Source organism: Vanessa cardui, chromosome 10 (genome assembly GCF_905220365.1).
Source record: "Vanessa cardui chromosome 10, ilVanCard2.1, whole genome shotgun sequence".
Lineage (NCBI taxonomy): Eukaryota > Metazoa > Arthropoda > Insecta > Lepidoptera > Nymphalidae > Vanessa > Vanessa cardui.
Genome location: NC_061132.1, coordinates 8,762,371 through 8,784,397, shown reverse-complemented (window position 1 = coordinate 8,784,397; position 22,027 = coordinate 8,762,371). Strand labels below are relative to the sequence as shown.

General features: G+C 31.1%; 2 protein-coding genes across 6 annotated transcripts in view; both read left to right on the top strand.

The window, feature by feature from the left end:
- The first annotated feature begins 346 nt into the window (after nt 1-346).
- Nucleotides 347-6,074, top strand: LOC124533257 (trichoplein keratin filament-binding protein-like). Of its 2 annotated transcripts, none has more exons than XM_047108465.1 (9): nt 347-746; nt 1,013-1,234; nt 1,867-1,977; nt 2,193-2,375; nt 2,692-2,836; nt 3,115-3,402; nt 4,072-4,233; nt 4,811-5,002; nt 5,376-6,074. In XM_047108465.1, the coding sequence occupies exons 2-9, from the start codon at nt 1,020-1,022 to the stop codon at nt 5,565-5,567; spliced, it is 1,488 nt and encodes a 495-aa protein (XP_046964421.1). In that variant the 5' UTR covers nt 347-746; nt 1,013-1,019; the 3' UTR covers nt 5,568-6,074. The 2 variants fall into 2 exon arrangements, with proteins under 2 accessions (XP_046964421.1, XP_046964420.1); XM_047108464.1 differs by having other exon boundaries at nt 349-678; nt 5,376-6,073.
- Nucleotides 6,075-15,415: 9,341 nt separating this feature from the next.
- Nucleotides 15,416-22,027, top strand: part of LOC124533287 (LIM/homeobox protein Lhx5) — a 55,055-nt gene continuing 48,443 nt past the window's right edge. For 3 of the 4 annotated variants that reach the window (XM_047108500.1, XM_047108499.1, XM_047108498.1), the window contains exons 1-2: nt 15,416-15,671; nt 21,765-21,954. In XM_047108500.1, the coding sequence (XP_046964456.1) occupies nt 15,656-15,671; nt 21,765-21,954 (206 nt within the window). In that variant the 5' untranslated portion in view covers nt 15,416-15,655. The remainder of the gene's footprint in view (nt 15,672-21,764; nt 21,955-22,027) is intronic. The other variant, XM_047108501.1, reaches the window with a different exon arrangement.

Here is a 22,027-nt window from a genome sequence, read left to right as displayed (position 1 = left end):
TTATTGACTTTATGTATTTTTACTGTGAGAATATTACGGAGCTTTTTATTTCGTGTCGCACCGTACCGTACCGTACCCGATTATTGTACGATTAAAAGAAAACATTTTTTTGGTTTTTATCTATTCCATTTAACTATTACTCTATTAATCAGACTGGATTTATACATCATGAAACTTCTGTTTTTATATTAAAACAATATGTAAATAAATGAATCCTTTGTAACAGCTTATATCGATAACAATATTATACTTCATAATTAATTTATGTTTTTTATTTTCATTGCAATTTATGTTTGATTTAAAAAATTCAAAATTACTTGTTCTGTTGCCATATACAAAATTATCTAAGCTGTAACAAAACGCAGTTGCTAGGCAACGTCTTTATGTCAGTAAAATTTGGACGTTTGATTTGTTTTGATTTGAATTTGTATTTGTAACGCTTTTACTTCTCAGACTATTATAGCATAATAAGATTAACTGCGTGACTGTTAGCAATAATTGAAGCAATTTCTGAGGAAGTTATATGAATTTAATTTAATTGACTGACTGACCTCATGCCGTCCAATTCAGTGTCGTTGCCCACGCGTTGTTATGAGCAATCATGCAATACTTGTTATAGTGATAGGAAGTAAATGACTCCAGAATTGGAAGAGACCTTACAGTGTGCAGTCAACCGAGGTGAGATATCGATTTCACAATATTAGTCATATTTTCAATCACGGTTCATATTGGCGAGTCACATTAAAGTAAGCGCGTCTTTTTTTGTTTAATTATTAGCTTACTTAATTTGTTTACAAACATCCGTAATGTTTATTTTTATTTTAATTCAATTTATGTCGTTTTACGAAGGGAAAAAAACAGTCAAATTTGATATAAGTTGCTTAAAAAGTAATAGATGTGAACATTATTAAAATCAGTGGCATATTTTAATTAGGTTTATAACTAATTAATTCTAAGTTTTTAAATGCAATAAATGATTTTTATAATATAACTAAGCATTATTGTATGTTAGTTACAGGATGTCTCGTCTGAGGCCCCAATGGCAGTTACAAGCTTTAGCAGCACAGAAAAGAGACAATGAACTCCGTCGTGCAGAAGAGCTTAAGAAAGTGGCCAGTTACTTTGAACTCAATACCAATAAGTCTAGACATCATGAACAGTGGACAACAGAAGGCTACTATGAAAGGGCTAATAAGGAAGCAGGGTTGCTGAGTGAAAAGAAAATAAGAGCTGCGTAAGTTATTCTATATTAACAAATGAAGAATTACATCTTTAGGACTAATATATGCACTACTTTATTTTATTTTTTGTTTATGGTACTAAAACGAAGATGTAAATACAAAAAAAATTAGTCATCCATACAAAAATTGTTAATTTTCGATCACATATAGAATATGAGTTACTTTTATATGCAACATTTAACAATTATTGGATGGAAGTTGGTCTAGACGTTACTTATTCAAAAATAGAACTCATTCATAATCTATTTCAAACACCTTAACTAAGGTACTAAGTCTGTGCCCTAAGTCGAATGACTTTCAGACAGGATATATTATTACATAAATTTAAATAACTAACTGTGTATGTTCAAAAATAGTACTGATTGTTTTGCCAATTCTTATCTTTAGTTAATTATAAATTATCTTTAATAATTGTTAATTGACTATTTTTTTTTAATTTTTGCATAGAATATAGTTTTATGTATTGTCTTAATATTGTAAATACTTCTGATAGAGTGTCACCTCTTTATATAAAACAAGTCATTTTATATTTTTGTGTACAACCTTTATTAATCAAAAAAGTTAATTAATGTCAGCTTTAATTTTTTAAGGATTTTTCTGATCAGTTATCATTATTTCATTTCAGTCAGTTGGAAGATCGGAGAAAGAAACTTGAGGCAATGTTGTTCCAAGAAAATCTACAATACAAAGAGGAACTAAAAACACTTGCAGCGCAGCCTAAATATTTTAAAAATGGGTATATTCAACAATTATTTTGTACACAAAATAAAAATAATCTTATGTATAAATGGCTTTTAATTTATTCCTTTTAAATGAAACTTCATATACAATTTGATTCTGTTCATTCTATAATAATTTGGCTGAAACAAATAATTCATGTTAAAAAGCTTTGTTTTCTGTGTGATATGAGATAATATAGTAAGGTTATAATTTTAAATAATTAACCTGCAGGTCGTATCTTAACAATGTATCTACATCTACCTTACAAGAGATAAACCAAGGTATTAGAGAAAAAGAGGAGCAACTGAGAAAACAAGAGGCGGAACTCAAACTGTACCACGCTTGGAGATTGAGACAACCGGAATTGAGAGCCGCAAGCTCTTACATTGCTAATGGAAGATTGAAGTCTGCTTGGTATGTGTATCTTATTTATAATTATTCTTATTGGTTTATGACAAATATACTTATTATTAACAGATTCTGATGACAGCTGGCTTAATGGAATTGGTATATGTATATCTATGTATTTGCTCCAGTTGGTGTTGCCTCTAACGTAGCCAATAATAAGATAGGTTGCCTTGTAGTTCAGGGCATAGTAAAATGAAAAGTTAGTGTGGCATCTACTGATAATTTCAGTATAGAAACCAAAAACGTGGTTTAATTTATTATATATTAATATTGCTTAGAACTAAAATGAAATCTGTCTTTATATACATAATATTGTCTGTAGGATGGAACAAATTGTAGAAAAAGAAATGCAAAAGAAGAAAGAAGATGAGGACACACGGAAAATTCTGCAAGAAAGAGATGAGGCGCTCCGTCGCCAAATACAGATAGAAGAAGAAAGACTGAGAGAGAAGGAGCTGCAGATGAGGGTAATTACTAATTCATTTAACAACACTGTAGACTAAAAGTATTATTGCATTTACAAAAAATGATGACATTCATAAGTTTTTTTTTAATATCATCATACAATTTCAGAGTGAATTTTTATTATTAAATGTTTATTTTTTGTAAATTTAATTTTATCTGTGTGGTCCAAATCTTGCATCTAAAAAATTGTGTACATTGCTGAATCTATAATTGTTAAGAATGCACAAAAAGTTGAAATATGTTTATCTATCTGTCAACTCTTTTCAACTTTTATTTGCAGGAACTCCGCAATAGTCTAGAAGGACAAATAGCAGAATTAAGCGAAAAGGAAACAATAGTGAAAAAACTTCGAAAATTAGAAGAGAAAGAAAGGATGAAACTAGAAGAATTACAAATAATATCAAGTGCAAGAGAGAAAGAGCATGCGAAGCTCGTGGCAGAAAGAGATGTACATATAGTGAATATGGGCTTACATAAGTATAAGTTGAAGAGGAAAGTGATATCAGTTTTAAGTGAGATTGAACTGGATTTGAGAATGTTGGAACAGATACGAAAGAGTATTCTGAAGGTAATATTTAAGATTTATTCTATATAAAAACATATTCTAGTATCACAATTGTTTATAACATTTTTATTTGTTGAGATGTTTTTAGAGCTGAGATGGCTCAGTGGTTTGAACGCGTGCATCTTAATCGATGATTTTGGGTTCAAACCCAGGCAAGTGCTTAATTTGAGATTATAATTCATCTCATGCTCGGCGGTGAAGGAAAACATCGTGAGGAAACCTGCATGTGACAAATTTCATAGAAATTCTGCCACATGTGTATTCCACCAACCCGCATTGGAACAGTGTGGTGGAATATGTTCCAAACCCTTTCCGTAGTGCAAAAGGAGACCTTACCTCAGCAGTGGGAAATATTTGTTATAAAATGTTTGCTATCGAGAAGTACTTAGGTTTATCAAAAAATAATTGTAATAAAAACAATAATACATAATACAATATAACTAAGAGGCGATCCTTTTATTCCCAAAAGTGTGCTAATCATGGACCCACTAATTGTATAAAATATATATAATACATATACCATTAAGCCTGCTACCATTTGTGGTACTATATTAAATGTTTTATCATTTTACAAAGTACCGTCTTCACAGCCGTTTGGTTCTGTCATAGAGCGACTACTCAATTTGTCTGTAACGTCTAAGGTGTACTTTTAATATAATGTACTTTTTGTAGGATTATGAGATGGAACGAGAATTATGCGCAAATCACAAACGTGTTCTGGACGAAGCGCTACAGGAATTAGAGGAGTACAGAGATAAAGAACGACAGAGACAGAAAAACATCGAAACAATGTATGACGGTGAAGCGAGACAGATAAACGACAAACAGGACAAGGTAAAAACATATTATAATATACAGAGAAAATCAATATTTTATTTTGTTGATTAAAAGGTAGGTAGGGCTTTGTGCAAGCCCGTCTGGGTAGATACCACCCACTCATCAGTTATTCTACCGTCAAATAACAGTACTCAGTATTGTTGTGTTCCGGTCTGAAGGGTGAGTGAGCCAGTGTAACTACAGGCACAAGGGACATAACATCTTGGTTCCCAAGGTTGGTGGCACATTGACGATGTAAAGAATAGTTAATATTACTTACAGCGTCATTGTCTATGGGTGATGGTGACCACTTATCATCAGGTGGCCCATATGCTCGTCCGCTAACCTATACCATAAAAAAAGTTAAAAAAATCTTAGTTCTTTTAGTTCAAGTTCACAACTTGAATGATCAATAGTTTCAGCAAAGCATTTTGTTAAAATTTCGTCATAAAATTTAAGGGAGAAGGATGTAAATTGCAAAGTAAAATTGCCCATAAAATATATTATTTAATTCAAACAATATTTCTTACTTTATACTTATGAACATATTAGTAAAATGATTGTCAGTATGTAATGTTATATGACATTGTTTTAGTTGTGGGCGAAAGAACGAGAAGCACGTTGCAACCTCATGCAAGAAGTAGTAGAAGCTCTGAAGAAGCAAGTGGAGGAGAAGATAGAAGCTAATATTAAAATGCAAAAGGAAAATGTTCTCGAACGGGAGAAGATTCTAGAACAAATGGAGAACTTCCATCAAGAAGTACGGACTCAAGAGAGAGATACTCAGGTTGGAAATAAAACCATAAAGCTGTTCCAAATAAAATAGGTCATAATGTCATATTACAGGCATATTCATTGATTAGTGTTTTCGTTTTTGCATTTGCTTGCACATTGAAACATAGAACATATTCATCCCAAATTGTAGGATGTTGTAATATCTGACGAATTTTTTTCATCAGTGCTTAATCTTAATAACAGCTATAATAATAATGAAAATGAATCCACCAGCGAAAGCATTCACAAGAGTTAATATCATTCTAAGGGTTAAGTTCCTAAAAAGCTGGTCAAATTCCTTGCAATGTTTTAATATTCCCTGCTGACGCTAGATGAATAAGATATTTATTATTTATATATTGATGAACGTAATTTTTTTTTTTCAGTTAAAGAACACATCATATTCAGCGATAACGGCTCTCCAATCTCAGCTGAACGGTCTTCGTCTTCAGAAGGAACAAATGGAACAAGTCGCAACCAGGGAAGCTGAGTTGCGTGAAGCAGCCTCGCACGAACGTTTGTTGCGTACTGAAATAGCTCGAGCTCAAAGGGAAGGAAATACGCAGGCTTGGGCATAATAATATGAACCTTATTTCTAAGTAGTTAAAGTGTGTTTTAGATTATATTGATGTGATTTTTTTTTCAAAATACAGTAGATTAATAATTCAAATTGTAATTAGTATACAGTATATTAAATACTTGTGATGATTGCTAACACAGAAGACTGTTTAATTAAATATATCAGTTGCAAATGCAGAAAAAGATAGCTGAGTGCATTTCTGAGGTGAAACTCTGACATATAGTGAAGTAGCGTTTACTTTCAAAAATGTTCCTTAAAAGGAGAAGAAATCTTTGCCCAGATTAAAAAGCATTGCTTACTTACTATTTAACATACTTTTGATGCAAGTTTGAGTGCTTTAATTTTACGAAAACTACATAAGTTCCTTATGTGAATAGCTTGTAATTTACACTTCATGTGTCTTTAAATATTATATGATTTAGTTATCGAGATAAACTACATATTCATATGGCTTTATTTCATACAACATATTATACATACATTGCGCATTAATGTGTGATACAAACAAATATTGAATATGTGTATGAAGTTACAATATTTAATAATTGACGTAATCTATACTAATTATAGTTTCTGGTTGTGTTCAAATTTAAACAAAAAAAATATTTATACATATATTTTTTGTAGAATAAATGAAATTTCAGAATATAAATGTAAGGCTGAGTAATTGATATTTATCTTAAGTAAAATCGATATTATTTATAAGTGAATTTGAAAACTCTTATAGATGTTACTAAGACTGCATTTTAGTCATAATATTAATTATAATCTGTATACTATATTGATAAAGTAATCTGTAATTCGAAATTTAAAACAATTGGTATCACCACTATTTGACATAGCAATCACAATGAAGTAGATTTTCTGTCTACTATAAAACATCTTTTGTTTTATAAGTGACAAATGAATATATTATTTTGACGATACAAATAAATACAACGCGGCATATAACATTGTTTTAAGCTTGCCTTAATAAAATTTGACATTGAAATTTAAGTCTTATGGCTTAGTAATTATTTTGGATCAATACTTTAAGCAAACTAGAGGACGAAGTTTTCATAAATTATTTGATAGTTTTCATAAAGTGTCCTCAAAGTGTCTTCAAATTATTTTTTGTTGAATAATATTTATATTAAACATAGATGAATTAAGTTGTGACTATTTAGAGACGACGTGTTCCTACTTTGCTGTGTGACATTAAAGTATATTTTTCAAATATTTGTTTTTTATTAATTTCTATTTCATATACATATACATATTTGATCCCAGCTAGACTATTCGTACTTACGACTATACGTGGGTAGAATAAGGATCTACTTGAAATAAAACCTTTCGTAAACCATATAACTATTATTAACAAACATAAGAATTAATAACATTAAATGTTTAAATATATACAAATATGAAATAAAACTAGTTACTGTATAAATCTTGATCGCGTGGAATTGTGGCAAGAATGCTAGCAGCATTTCCCCGTTGAATCGCAATTCCGATCCTCTGGGCAAAAAACGAACCAGCCCTCCTGTCACCAGTGGAGGCATTGAGGCGAGGTGTTATACTTTTGATGAAGCTTTTTGCACCACTACTCCAAAGGCCAAGCGTCTCGACAAACAGCTACTATATTGGTTTTCGTTCTAGGTTAGGCTATCAAAGAAGCCAGTCAGTAAGAACATAATGAAGGTTACATAAATGTTCATCTTAAAGCACTAACACAGTGAAAAATGTAATAAAAATAATATTTATTTTACAAAAAACATCAATTAATAACATGGTTTGTCAATACAGGTCCTGGTTTTTAAAAAACATAGTCATCAAACGAAATATAGATTATGTACTGGTACTAAGTAGGCTAATTCAATAACCAGTGTTTAGGTTTTTTAACCGGTTTTATCACAAACTTATAGTATAGAATAGGAACGCACAGACGACTAACATTCTTTTTTATTTATATTAAGATTTAACTTATTTTATTACAATGCCATCTATTGAATAAAATAAGGACTACGACGAGTGCTTAGTGATATTTACCAGAAAATGTAAAGCAAGTTTATATTACATTCAACGTTCTTAGCAAACTTGTATTCATTCTTTAGTATGGCTAGCGCGCCACCTATTGTCCAAAAGTTGTACTAATTCAGCCATCAACGCGGGTGCTCGTATAACGATTTTTTAAGAATTCAATGAAAGACGATGATTGATGATGATCATGATTTTATACAGTAGCTTAGACAAAATATATTACGCTTACTGTAATGATATTTTCATACCTGAATATTGGTAGCAGAAACAAGTGATTGTTAAAAACGAATACAGATGGCGCTGTTAATAAATAAAACTTCATGAATATTTCGCTAGATGTCAGTGAATCTGTAATATACAATAAACAAACCCAGTGCCAAAATGTACCAACCCACGTTAATTTTAATTATCACTTTTAATTTTCATTACAAATTTCTTTTTATTTATTTTTTTACTATAAAAAATATATATAAAATATATTTAAAAATATAAAATACAGAGGCCAACCAGTGGCGGGAACAGAGTCCAAGCCACCGGCGGTCAGGGCTCCACAGACAGAGGAACTTCCTTACAATACCGTGGCGAGGAGTACTGCCTTCTGCATCAGGCCCTTGACCCAGCTGCCTAACGAGAGCCTCTTAAGGTGTTAGTCGAGGTCTTGGCCATTAGGCCCTTCGCTGAAACGACTATCGGCACAATAACTGCTATATCCACTTCCCACATGTCGACAACCTCGTGAGCTAAGTCGAGATATTTTATTTGCTTATCCTTCTCAGCCTTCACGAGATTCTCGCCACGAGGGATGGTGATGTCAACAATTATCGTGCGGCGCTCTGACCGATCTATCACCACTATATCAGGCTTGTTGGCGACAACAGTTCTGTCAGTGATTATATACACATAAAAATCAAACAAGATTCTATTCCAACCCATAATACTTAGATAATATTGTGAGGTCTGGTTGAAATAAAAAATCGTAAGGGAACTTGTGACTTTCGTTAATTTATGCATCATGTTTTCCTAATATAAAGAATTTTTAAAAATATTTTAATGAAATTATAAATGTTCTTTTTTTAAATAGGTACTGGAAAGTGGGTATCTTGGATAAATAGGTATATTCTAGACAGGGGCACTTTTCTAAACGCAGGTGGGTAATCACTGTTTGATAAAAATTGTATATTGATGAAATTTTATGCACAAAAACCATTTAGTAAGGTCCTATAATAAGTAGATCTAAAATCTATTAAAATCTTTTGAATTTTCTCTGACACAAAAAAATGATTTTAAGAAAAGACACACTTTTCGTGATGTAGTAACTGAATGACATTAACTAACCAAACCTATTAATTAATACAAATTTTATCAATAAAGACTAGCCATGACATAGTTTAGTGATAGTGCACACATGAAAATGTTTCCCACACATATGTACTTTCAAAGCTTGTCGGGTCAGTAAAATCTGGAGAAAACTAAGACAGGGCACCGGAGGCTTTGCATGTTTTCCGAGCAGGAGCGTAAGTACCTACAAGTTACTCCGCGTTGCTAATGAGAATTTCTTATCAATAAAACCAATAAGTTTTATAGGTTAACTTAAGATTTAACTATTAAAATATTCACCCATAATTTGTACGTAGACACATATAGGTAATTAGATCGTAGATAGGATAAAAATATTATGGGATAAATACCTAAAACACATTTATTTTCCGATCGATTTGTATAGTAGGTAGGTTTTAAGGGAACATTTTACTTGCTATATTACCTTCTTAAATTCGAACAAGAATAGTTTATGATAATTGGATTAAAGACAAGAATTGGGAATAAGAAATTAAATTAATTTTTTTAATGTTTTTATATATTTTAGTTTTTATATATATATTCTTAACTAACAATAACTTAAAAGACTAGAACATAAAAGCTTTAATGATTATAAAAATTATAATAAAGAATAATGAACTACAAATTATATGATAAATATTTTGGAAAGCTTATGGATTATCTGTGGTAAATATTTTCTTAAATCTACCAATGCCAATGTAACTCTGACTCAAAACTATTAACTGAATTAAAAATATATATTATGAAGTAGTCTTGAAGTCGTAGAAAGGAAATAGGCTAGACTTTTTATATCCTACCCGACTCCTTAAACGTGAGCGAAGCTGAGAGAGACGGATACTATTTAATATCTTTTTTTACTTGGTGGCAGGGCTTTGTGCAAGCCCACCTGGGTAGGTACCACCGACTCATCAGGTATTCTACAGCTAAACAACATTACGCAGTATAGCTGTGTTCCGGTTTGAAGGGTGAGTGAGCCAGTGTAACTACAGGCACAAGGGACATAGCATCTTAGTTCCCAAGGTTAGTCGCGTATTGACGATGTAAACAATAGTTACTATTTCTTACAGCGTCATTGTCTATGGGTGATGGTGACCCCTTGCCATCTGGTGGCCCATATGCTTGTCCGCCAACCTATTCCATAAAAAATGAATGTATGAAAAAAATATTGCAAAATATACCTACTACTTTGAACTACATATTTACAAGTAGGTGTAATGAATTAATTGTATAGTTAATGAATCAACAGGTTGAATAGGAATGTTTAATCATTTGACAATGTATTTGTAGTTGTATCTTAATAGAATATTATTATTATAATATATTAAAAGCCAATAAGAATCTTTAGTTCAAAAATGCATACCGAATTCATTTATTTTTTTCATGAAATTTGTATTGAACATAATTAAATTGGATTTCAAAATCGATTAATTTTAAGTTCAAAGTTGATTGAATTTAAACCTACAACATGAAAATTTCCCTAAAATTCCTCTTTAGTATAATAAGGTTTTGCTTATAAATAACTGTTACTTATAAAAACTAACATCAATAAACACTTAATTAAAATAAGAAAACGATACTATTTAGATAGGGGACATTTATAGATAGGGGGCGGAAGATAACGAGTTGTCCCGGTGTATACAGGGCGTACAAGAGTAGACATAATAAAAAATAAATGGAAATCTTCGAAGCAACCAAATTATATTGACTTATCTTTTTGCTAGATTTTCATATAACTCCAAACAATGAAAGCTACATTTAAACTTCGGACTTTATAGATCCCGTTCTGACTTATACTAGTAAAGAATAACTGTCATCATATTTATTATAAAATGTTTGAAATTATATGTTGGGTGTAACACTTTACAATGATCCCCAAAATTATAAAACAATAATTAAAATTAACTCTTTGTATAATTAAGTAAAAAGTAAAAGTGAAGTGACAGTCTGTAAATTTCCCACTGCTGGGATAAGGCCTCCTCTTCAATTAAGGTAGGATTTTGGAACATATTCCACCACGCTGTTCCAATGCGGGTTGGTGGAATGCACATGTGGCAGAATTTCGAAGAAATTAGACACATGCAGGTTTTCTCACGATGTTTTCGTTCACCGCCAAGCACGAGATGAATAATAAACACAAATTAAGCACATAGTGGTGCTTGCCTGGTTTTGAACCCGCAATCACCGTTAAGATGCACGCGTTCTAACCACTGGGCCATCTCAGCTCAAAGTATAATAACATCCTGTAAATTTTCCTCTGCTGAACTAAGGCCTCCACTCTTCACAGTAAAGATCTGGCGTTTATTCGACCACGCTGTGTCTTCATGAGCCATCAAGATGGAAATAATTTTAAATTTATTCATAATTACAACGAAAACCAAAACTGAGATAAATCTCTATTTAATATTATAAATGTGAAAGTAAGTATGTCTGACTGTCTGTTTATGGCTTTTGATGAATTGAAATTGATGAAATTTAGTATGAAGCAAACTTGAACTCAAAAAGGACAACACATGACATCCAACAACCTAAATTGCGAATTTACTACTAGTAAAATACCTATATGTAGCCCAACAACAACAACAACAGCCTGTAAATTCCCACTGCTGGGCTGAAGGCCTCCTCTCCCTTTGAGGAGAAGGTTTAGAACATATTCCACCACGCTGTTCCAATGCAGGTTGGTGGAATGCACATGTGGCAGAATTTCTATGAAATTTGTCACATGCAGGTTTCCTCACGATGTTTTCCTTCACCGCTGAGCACGAGAATTATAACGACAAATTAAGCACATGAATCCGCGGTGCTTGCCTGGTTTTGAACCCGCATTCATCGGTTAAGATGCACGCGTTCTAACCGCTGGGCCATCTTGACTCTATGACTATGACATCGACTATATGTAGCTCGCTTAAGTTTAATACCTACGTACATTCTATCACTCTATTTCCTAATATAACAATGAAGTCTGTGACGGTAGGGTAGGGGAAGGTAAGGTGGGATATGAAGGGTGGATAGACTCACAAAATAGTGACTCGAAATTTAGTTCCCGGTCGAAATCCTGACTAATCCTTTTTATAACAAACCCCTATTATGTAACTAATCTGGTATGCTAATGTTGGAAAATAAAAATAGTCCTACGAAGATATACGAGCAAGCAACTCAGTAGCTACGAGACTTACTAAAAAATCAACGTAGGAAAACTCTTGTCAATCATTGTATGTGTGCGTATGATGTATAAATGTGTTATTTATAATAAATGTGTCAATAAAAGGATTGTTCTTTGTATGTGTGTGTTTTATTAAAACAGCCAATCAAATCAAATTATACTTTATTCAAGTAGGCTTTTACAAGCACTTCTATTATCATTTAACAACTGTATTATGTGAAGCTACCACCGGTTCGGAAAGTAGATTCTACCGAGAAGAACCGGCAAGAAACTCTGTATTTCTTTTTCAATATTTACAAATATAGGCATGTTAGTTAAATACAATTACATATATGTAATATATTCTGCCTGGAATTCAACATGTATTAATTCCACGCTTTTTTATCGTCTGTATAATCTTGTATTGTATTTGCCTCTTTACCAAGTGAGTTAGTTATTCTACCAAAATTGGTGGAGAAGGGCTTTGAATAGATCCACCTGCATCCCATACTGCCAAACATCAGTAATTTGGTTTGTTCTATTGTTCACCTGCATCTGTGATAATTGGTATATATTTCTTATAGTCTTTGTTTATTGGAAAAGTTAATAACTTTCAACTGTTTGAATTAATTAGAAAAAAATACCAATACAATAAGAGTTGTGATGGCTCAGTGGTTATAAGATGTGAATCTTAACTGATGATTCTAAGTTCAATTTCAACGCAAGCATTACTGAGTTTTCATGTGGTTATAATTTAACTCTTGCTTGAAAGTGAAGGAATACATCGTTAGGAAACCAGCCATGGCGGGATTCTGTCACGTGTGTTGCATTGAAACACGGCAGTTGAGTAAGTTTCAAAACTTCTCGAAAAGAGGAGGCCTAAGCCCAGTAGTGGCTTTAACAGCCTGATACTTATACAGTAGGTATACATAGATATATTTTATATAATTGTGAAACAATCAGTTCTTACACAATTCAAATTATCAAAGTTTTATATATAAAAATATAAACACTTTACTTTCTAAAATATATAAAAAAAATATGGAAATAAATAAAAATAATGAATAAATAGGTAATATTTCCATTGAAATAAATAAAAATAATAAATAACACTTTAAAGTCGGAAATGAAATTTTCACAAAAATTTAAGGTAAAAAAGGCGTTTTATTATGATTTCTTTAATTATATATTGAACAAGTTAGATTCTAATACATTTACAAATACGACACGTATGTGATATTCAAATAGTTACTTAAAAACTTATTTGAATACAGATTATGTACTTACGAACTTAGATTATTGTTTTTTCCATAAGAGTACTCTACATTTTTGACATTAAAAAAAATGTCAAATAATTATTTTTTAATTAATATAAATAATTATTATTTAATTTATCCTTACTACTGTTTTTCTCTTTTTTTTCTATTAGATAAGAATCATATTTTATTCTATCACTTTATTACTCTTTAGCTTCTTTCTCACTTAAATGAGACACAGACAAACACCACATGCATATAGCATGTGGTGTTTGTCTACACAAAGTTACAAATTGTTAATATTTACATAGCTTTATTGTAACGTATCAACCCATTTGATTTGTAACTTGACGAACCTTAAATAAATAAATAAATGTACTATATATACACCAATACACCATACAATACACCACATGCATATAGCATGTGGTGTTTGTCTACACAAAGTTACAAATTGTTAATATTTACATAGCTTTATTGTAACGTATCAACCCATTTGATTTGTAACTTGACGAACCTTAAATAAATAAATAAATGTACTATAGCAACAAGCAAATAGGTTTTATTGTAATATAATGTTATTCTTAGTTGAAATTTCAATAAGAATCTGTTATTAGTGGAAAGGTATCTATCTACTCTACATACGTGCAATTTATTATTTCTGTTCGCCAAACTGCAATAAAATTTGAATTTCTAAATTTCTGTTTCAAGGGTGAATGACCGAATGACAGATATGAGCGACATCTTGGGTCCTATGTTATAAACGTATTGACGAAATAACAAATCAAATTATATTTTATTCAATTTTAAAGTAAGTCAAATTTTAGCTGCTAGTTGTTGGGCTGAAGTTACTGAGAAGAACTGGAAACTGGTAAGAGATTAAAGGAAGTAATTACGTTTTAAAGAAATCAGTTACATCGACAATAGTTAGACAAGTAGGTATTGATATATTCCTTCCTTACAGATGTATCAAGTAGGAAGATAAGCTGGTTAAAAGTCAATTGTGCTACTTGATTATGTTACATAATTATTGTAGAGGAGTAAATTTTAGCATGTACAGTCCACTTGCTTCCATCATTTATGTCATGTAATTAATTTCCATACCTATATTAATCCGAATGTCGTAGAGTATGTTACCTGCTATATGAAAAAAGCTATGGTAGAGTTTCAATGGTGCCTGCAATGCTTCGTTATAAGATATTGGATAAGGCACTTAAATTTGAAAAGATTCAATCGTGTAATAATTAATACAATTTTTTATTATTGTTTTTAGATTTATCGATAAGATTAGTTTAGGACGTGTTTATCTATTGATCGAAGTAGACACATATGTAACTCGTTTGGTCTCAATAAATAAAACAATTTACCAAGTCACTACAAATAAGATATACCTCATAATAAAAAAAAATATATCCATGCAATATAAATATACCTATGTATGTTTATCATCTATTACAAATTTTAATGGTGTTTTTCATTTATTATAAGTTGATGTAGACACCGAACCACTTTGACAAAAAAATATACAAAAATAATAGATTTTATACATTAGCGAATTCTCTTATCAAATTCTAGATTCACAAATAAAAGAAAATAGGTACGCGGTTGTTTCAGTCCAGCATACGGCTTAGACAACACCCAACACCATTATTTGCAGCGAGGGCAAAGTGAAATCGTCAAAATAAAGAATAACACCGAGTCCGAGAAGGCGGGCGTGAGGCATGTCTACACAAACATGCATCACGCCCCCAGTCAAAACATCGAAACAAGAAATCATAAAACGAGACGGACCTAGACGAGCAACCGAAAATCCAGACTATAATTATACAGCTACCCGATCTACAGGCAATTTAAATTTACTGCGGACGCCGCACGTGTCACACAAAATGAAATCCCACTACCGCACGGTACACGCACGGAAAAAAAAACACTAGAAAAATATATAGGCGCCACCCCCTCGGCGCGAGTGGCCGCTCACTTGAACCACGCCCGCTCCGAACGCTACTCTACCCCTCCTTTTCGCACCTATTATTTGTTTATGCACCGTCCTTGTCGGTTGCGTGCCCTGGTGGAAAAGCTATGGGCTTGCGATCAGTACGCGTCAAGATATAGCGCGTGTTGGAGTGTCGTTGCTCCGCGCGATAGCCGCGGTGTGTCTGTGCAGTGTCGTGTCAGGGTGTCGAAGTGGCGGGATTCCTTGCCGCAGGACGGGGGGCACATGCCCCCTTCCACCAGCACCACATTGGTAAAAGTCAGTGTCTCGTGTCGATAGGATATTGAAAAAATAGATTTTTTACGTGTTTTACGACTGAACTTTGAATGTGACTAGCAGCAATGCCGACGTACGGAGGTTGTTTTGTTTGGTTTTTTTTTTATTATTTTAAACTATTCTACAGTTTATTTATTTATAGAGATCTCGGATTGATCGGATCCGTTTCTTTAATTATAATTATTTATACACATTTTCTTTTATTGAAATAAAATTTATATGATTAAAATCGATCGTTATTTTTTCTAGATATTTATTATTATTTAAATACTATAAAGTAACACACATTTAAACAAGCATGCTTTAATATTATTTTAACTGTAAATATGTCTGTATACAAACAATGTATCAAGCTACCAACCTTCTTATGTAATATTAATGTTTTTGAACGAAGACTATTGATATTCTACGGTAAATAATTTTAATTATGTGCATAAAATTATAAATAATATATTATTTGTCGAACAGAGATAGCAATAGGTAGGTATTTTAGGCCTATGTTGACGGCGCTAGATCTCTACGTGTAGGTAGAGCTTGCAAAATTTTCGCGGAAAACTTAAGAGTTTTTTTCAGTCAATAAGTAATATTAATAGTTATATATTTAGTAAGAATTATTAGTGTCATAGAAAGTAACGAGAAAATATATTTGTTTAAAAAATAGTTCAATTAGCGCTATACGAACATTATTCCTAATATTCCTCGCGGTCATTGTTTCTTATGTATTTCTTATTATTTGTAGTTTGTTGTACAATTAAGTTTATCTTATTTATTCAATATAGAAGCATTACACTTACATATTGAATGCCAAACTAAACACTAATACCGGTTCAGCAAAGGAAACACCCTGAGAAGAACCGGAAAAAGAAACTCAGCGGGTCTTTTTTATCAATTATTTACACATAATCAATATTTCAATAAATAGCCAGTAAAGTAATGTAGATATACCTACATATTTATATCATTAAAAAAAAATTAAACATGAAATTAAAAATGACAACTTGACAACTTAAACAATTATTTGCTGAGATCATGTATTATTATAGGCTGATATATAAATTATTATCTAAACTTAAAAAAACGTCATTTTTCGAAATTCTTGCTATAATGATATTCGTGATAATGATTATCATATTAAATTGGGAAGGCCTAACTTAGTAGTGGTTATTTATTACAAATAATGTCGCCTATATATACATTTGGAATATGTTCCAAACACTCTCCTCATGGAAGAGGTATCCTTAGCCCAGCAGTGGGAAATTAACAGGCTGTAACATTATATATACACAGATAGTTAACATATACCTAATACCTAATGAGTACTGAAATTTAATGTGATAACTTAACAATTAATGAATGGATTTTTATAACTATATAAAACTGTAACTAAATTTACATTATTTAATATAATATACACAACGTAATGTACACAAGTTAGCCATATAAAGAATATATAACAATCGACTGACAATATACACATATAAACATATATAGGTACTATTTCAATTAAGTTTAGATTATGCAAAATTTAAAAGTCTTATACAGGTTCTTAAACATTGAACGTTAACAAAATCATAATATTTTATATTTAAGTAGACTCTAAAATCACTTTTAAAACGTTATGTAAGAGTATATTATGTTGTAATATTGATTTTAATGTAAAGCGGTCGAAAATCAGATTATCCCACGATTAAAAAAATTGTAATTAATGTCTTGCATCGAATTACATTGACATGTCTGTATTAAATATAATTTAATTAAATATTCATCGCGTATTACTTTTATATAGTAGTAAATGCAGTGTTAACATATCAAGACAAGAAATGTAAAGATACAAAATTTAATTAATATTGCAGATAATTATCTAGAGATATTAGGTATATGTCTCAGTTAAATGTAAAACTATAGCTTTTGGGTATAGGGTATGGTATTCGATATATTTGCTTGGGCTAGATATATAAATTATAAACTGTCACAAGTAAGGAAATTTAAATACTTCAACTAGATTTTCTTTTCGAATATCGTGTTGATATTTTTTGGTTTAATCGTTAGCTTAAAATTACTCATCAGTTTTTTTTGTATATATAACATAGTGAAAAAATAAAATCTTCGCAGATTTAATGATTACAGTAATCATATTTTATTTATTTTAAAGTAAATTTGAACACAAAGTTTGCGTTACTTACGACGTTTTAAATCATTTACAAATTCCAAAAATTTAAAAAGTTTGTAATCCTTAACAAATCTTTTTAATATTTTAATACACTGAAAGATGACAAACCTTGTTCTTTATTTAAAAAAAAGTATAAAAAGAATACACAGATTATGCGTATAGAATTCACTTCACGTAATCCTCTTTCGTTTTTATCCGTACCTACTTAACTATACAGTAATTTTTAAATTTAAAGCCGTTATTTTAAACTGTTTAAGGTGTTTTGTAATTTAAGTCGAGTATATATTTTTTATGATTAATATGTAAGTTTCAATAAAAAACATATTATAGATATAAAAAATTAAACGCATTTGCGTCTTGTTATTTTAGTGGATTTCAAATACGAGGCTTTATAGTGTAGTACCTTTACCTATTCGAAGATAATGGAATAAGAAAAAATACATTTACAATTAAATTATTTTTCGTTTATAATATTTTGTATATCTTGGTGGTAGGGCTTTGTGCAAGCCCGTCTGGGTAGGTACCACCCACTCATCAGTTATTCTACCGCCAAGCAACAGTATTCAGTATTGTTGTGTTCCGGTCTGAAGGGTGAGTGAGCCAGTGTAACTACAGGCACAAGGGACATAACATCTTAGTTCCCAAGGTTGGTGGCACATTGACGATGTAAGGAATAGTTAATAATTCTTACAGCGTTAATGTCTATGGGCGATGGTGACCACTTACCATCAGCTGGCCCATATGCTCGTCCGCCAACCTATACCAAAAAAAAAAAAAAAAAAAAAAAAAAAATCTTCTATTTAATTGTATATCTTTGAAGTCAACTTATTACTTATATTGATAATTGTGTTATATTTTAGTAATGTGAACCTAAAATAGCGCTTAATTTTTATACAATCGTTATCGTAGAATATAGCATGTATTTTATTGCAAGTTTAATAATTCGTTTGTACATAAAAAAGGGTTTGGAAAGGCTATGGAAACTGAAAAAAATTACTAATATCTTAAAACCTTTTCCAAGAAACGCGCTTACGTATAAACACTCGTAAATAATCTTAATGGACTATATATAAATTGTTGTTCCGTAGATATGGATCTATGTTCTATTTATACATTTTGTTACGACAAAAACTGCTAATCGGTTTAGTTAGACGTGATTCTAGATTATACTAATAGGTTTTGCTCTTATCGAACAATAAAAAAAAACATATTCTAGAATAGGTTTTTTAGTATTAAATTAAGAAAAATAGTATTTTTTCTTAACATTAATTAGTTATTATTTGCAAATTTGTTTGAAGCTTAAAACATTCAGCGATAAATAATATTAACAATTAAATAATTACATTATAGTTTTCAAACCTGCTCATGAAAATTACTGAAATAATTGCTATGAGGCATAATATTTTTGCATAAGACTTCATATTATTTAAAAACTAATACAGACTACATTGTATTCAACCACCTGTTGTGGTGGGATAATAAGTGTTCATACACAGCTTATTAGTGAGCCCGGATCCTTTGCAAATTGGTTCAGCGGTTTTTCCGTAATTGGAAGACAAACATTCAATTTTACATTAAATACATTTCACACGCTGTTTATATGGAAAAGGCTGTTATGTCTTACAACTTTTTTGTTCGTCTTCTAGCAAATTTATTACAGAAAATAAATTACATTGTTTGTAACTCGAGTGAGTTTAGTTTAGTGCTTGATTTCTTATATTGTCAAAAATGTCATAAGCTCTAACTATTATGTATAGGCGAATAATGTGTCAAAAACTTTAAGGTTTTAATGACATCTTTATAGGTACAGTAAAATATAATTGAATACTTAATCTTATTATTTAAAAATCAGTAGTTGATACGAGTGAATTAGCTTTTGTTTCCAAGGATGAATCAATTGATACAAAATGTTTGTTTTTCATTTTAATAATAATAGTAAACATAAAGTTATATTACACACGAAGCCTATTTTGCTTTCATTGTGTTATCCTCGTTAAGAAAATTGCGCCAAAAAAATTATTAAAAAATAATTATATACATACATTAAATATTTACTTTTAATTTGTCTTCAATACATTTTTTTTTAACTTTAGCGTTCACCGTAGAAAATTTGATAGGTACTTCGTACATTAAAAAAACGTCTTTATTTAAAAGCATAAATAATATTATACACAATAATAACTTATAATTTTGTGATTAGAAGATGTCTGCGCATTCACAGAACCGTTTAATCCCCAAACTCACTGCATTCTCGAAAAACGACAATTCTAAAAGATTACTAGCTTGGTTTTAAGCGATTAACTGCTTATTTAATCTATTAACATATTTTAAAACTACAAAATAAGCTTTATATATAATACGTTATTAAGAAAGATTTAACATCTTAAATAGATTCTTGTTAAATTATAATTTTAACACTGTTTAAGAAGCGTGACAGCGTAAAATTTAAACGTTTTAAAAAAAATCACATGTAACCGCAGTGAATCGCCGTCACAGATTTCTGAACGCATCGTATGAAATGGTGCGCGACCAATCGGACATTCAGATTTGAATATGGAATATTAAACCAACGCGACCTTCATAAATTTAACCAATAAATGTCATTTTTTTGAATGTAAAAAGAATGCTTTGCAAGCGTTTGATGTTTTTTTTTTATTTTCTCTTGTTTTCGGCTTTTCAAGTGTCGATGATGTAAAAATGAAGTTTAAGTGCAATAAAAAAAATTTCGAAAATTATTTGTAAGAGATAGTTTCAATATTTAAATATATAAATTATGTACAGACTCAAATGTAACCGAATTAAAATTAAATATGTAACAGAAAGGTATGCAATGTGCATCAGCACTTTATAATATATTATTTACCAAAGCCTATGTACACGGTCGGTAATAACCTATGCTAATAAAAGTTTATTCAGCTAAGCTTTATCGATCGTAAAACACAATCCTATTATGGTACAAGTCTTTATAGCTGAGTTTGCGATAAAGTAAAATATTGAAGAGTTCCTATATGATTTTATATTTATTTATACATTATAATTTCTGAGTACATATATCCAATATTTTTATTTAGTAGCAAGTATTTCAGGTTATAAAAAAAAATGTCATCTAGGAATTAGGCTTAAGAGTATAAATAAAAAAAAAGTATATTCGGTCTGTGTAAGACCATTTTTTTGAACGAACAAAGATACTATAAATAATAAAATCAATGAGTATTTAATATCTCAATAACTGATATGGTGTTAGGAAACCAACCCCTGGTGGGCTGGGATGGCAATGGTTTCCTCAAGCTAGCTGGCTGGCTGTATAAATCAATTCCAAACAGTGTTTTAAATATCTGTGCTAGCCATATATAACTGTTGTCTAGTATGTTACGTAGTAGATATATACACATATTAATAGATATAACAACTCCATAGGTCAATAAACTTCGGAATAAAATATGTAACGACATTGTTTTAATTAAATTTAATAAGAACTTTATGTTCATAAAATATTTACGTACTTGCTGCCCGATATTGTAGCCACTGTCTCGTAAATTACTTTTATATTTTGATTATCTGAAATAATTCCCAAGTTTTATTAGGTATTATAATTTTATCTCTCAACATAAGTATATATAAATCAATCTCCTATTTAACATTGTTGTGTAGTATCTTATATTTTATATAGTGTATTGATTTTAGTATGATTTACTTGGTGGTAGAGCTTTGTGCAAGCCCGTCTGGGTAGAAACACGTACTCATCAGATATTCTATTGCCAAACTACATTACTTGGTATAGTTGTGTTCCGATTTGAAGAGTGAGTGAGCCAATGTAACTACAGGCACAAGGGACATAACATCTTAGTCTCCAAGGTTGGTTGTGTATTGGCGATGAATTGGTTAATGTTTCTTAAAGCGACATTATCTATGGGCGGTAGTGACCACTTAACATCAGGCCCATATGCTAGTCCGCCAATTATAATTTTTTTTCTGTGTAATAACAAAATTGTATTTGTCGTTAGGACGTGGCGAGGCAGGCGGCGCGATGGCTTGCGCCGGCTGCGAAAAGCCCATCCTGGACAAGTTCCTCTTGCACGTGCTCGAGCGGGCATGGCATGCGGCGTGCGTGCGCTGCGCTGACTGCCGTGCTCCTCTTGCTGACAAGTGCTACTCAAGGGACAACAAGTTGTTCTGTAGAAATGATTTCTTTAGGTAAGTCAACAACCACACCAGATATATTGAAATATTGCTATGCCTTGTGTGAAATTATTTTGCATATATTAAA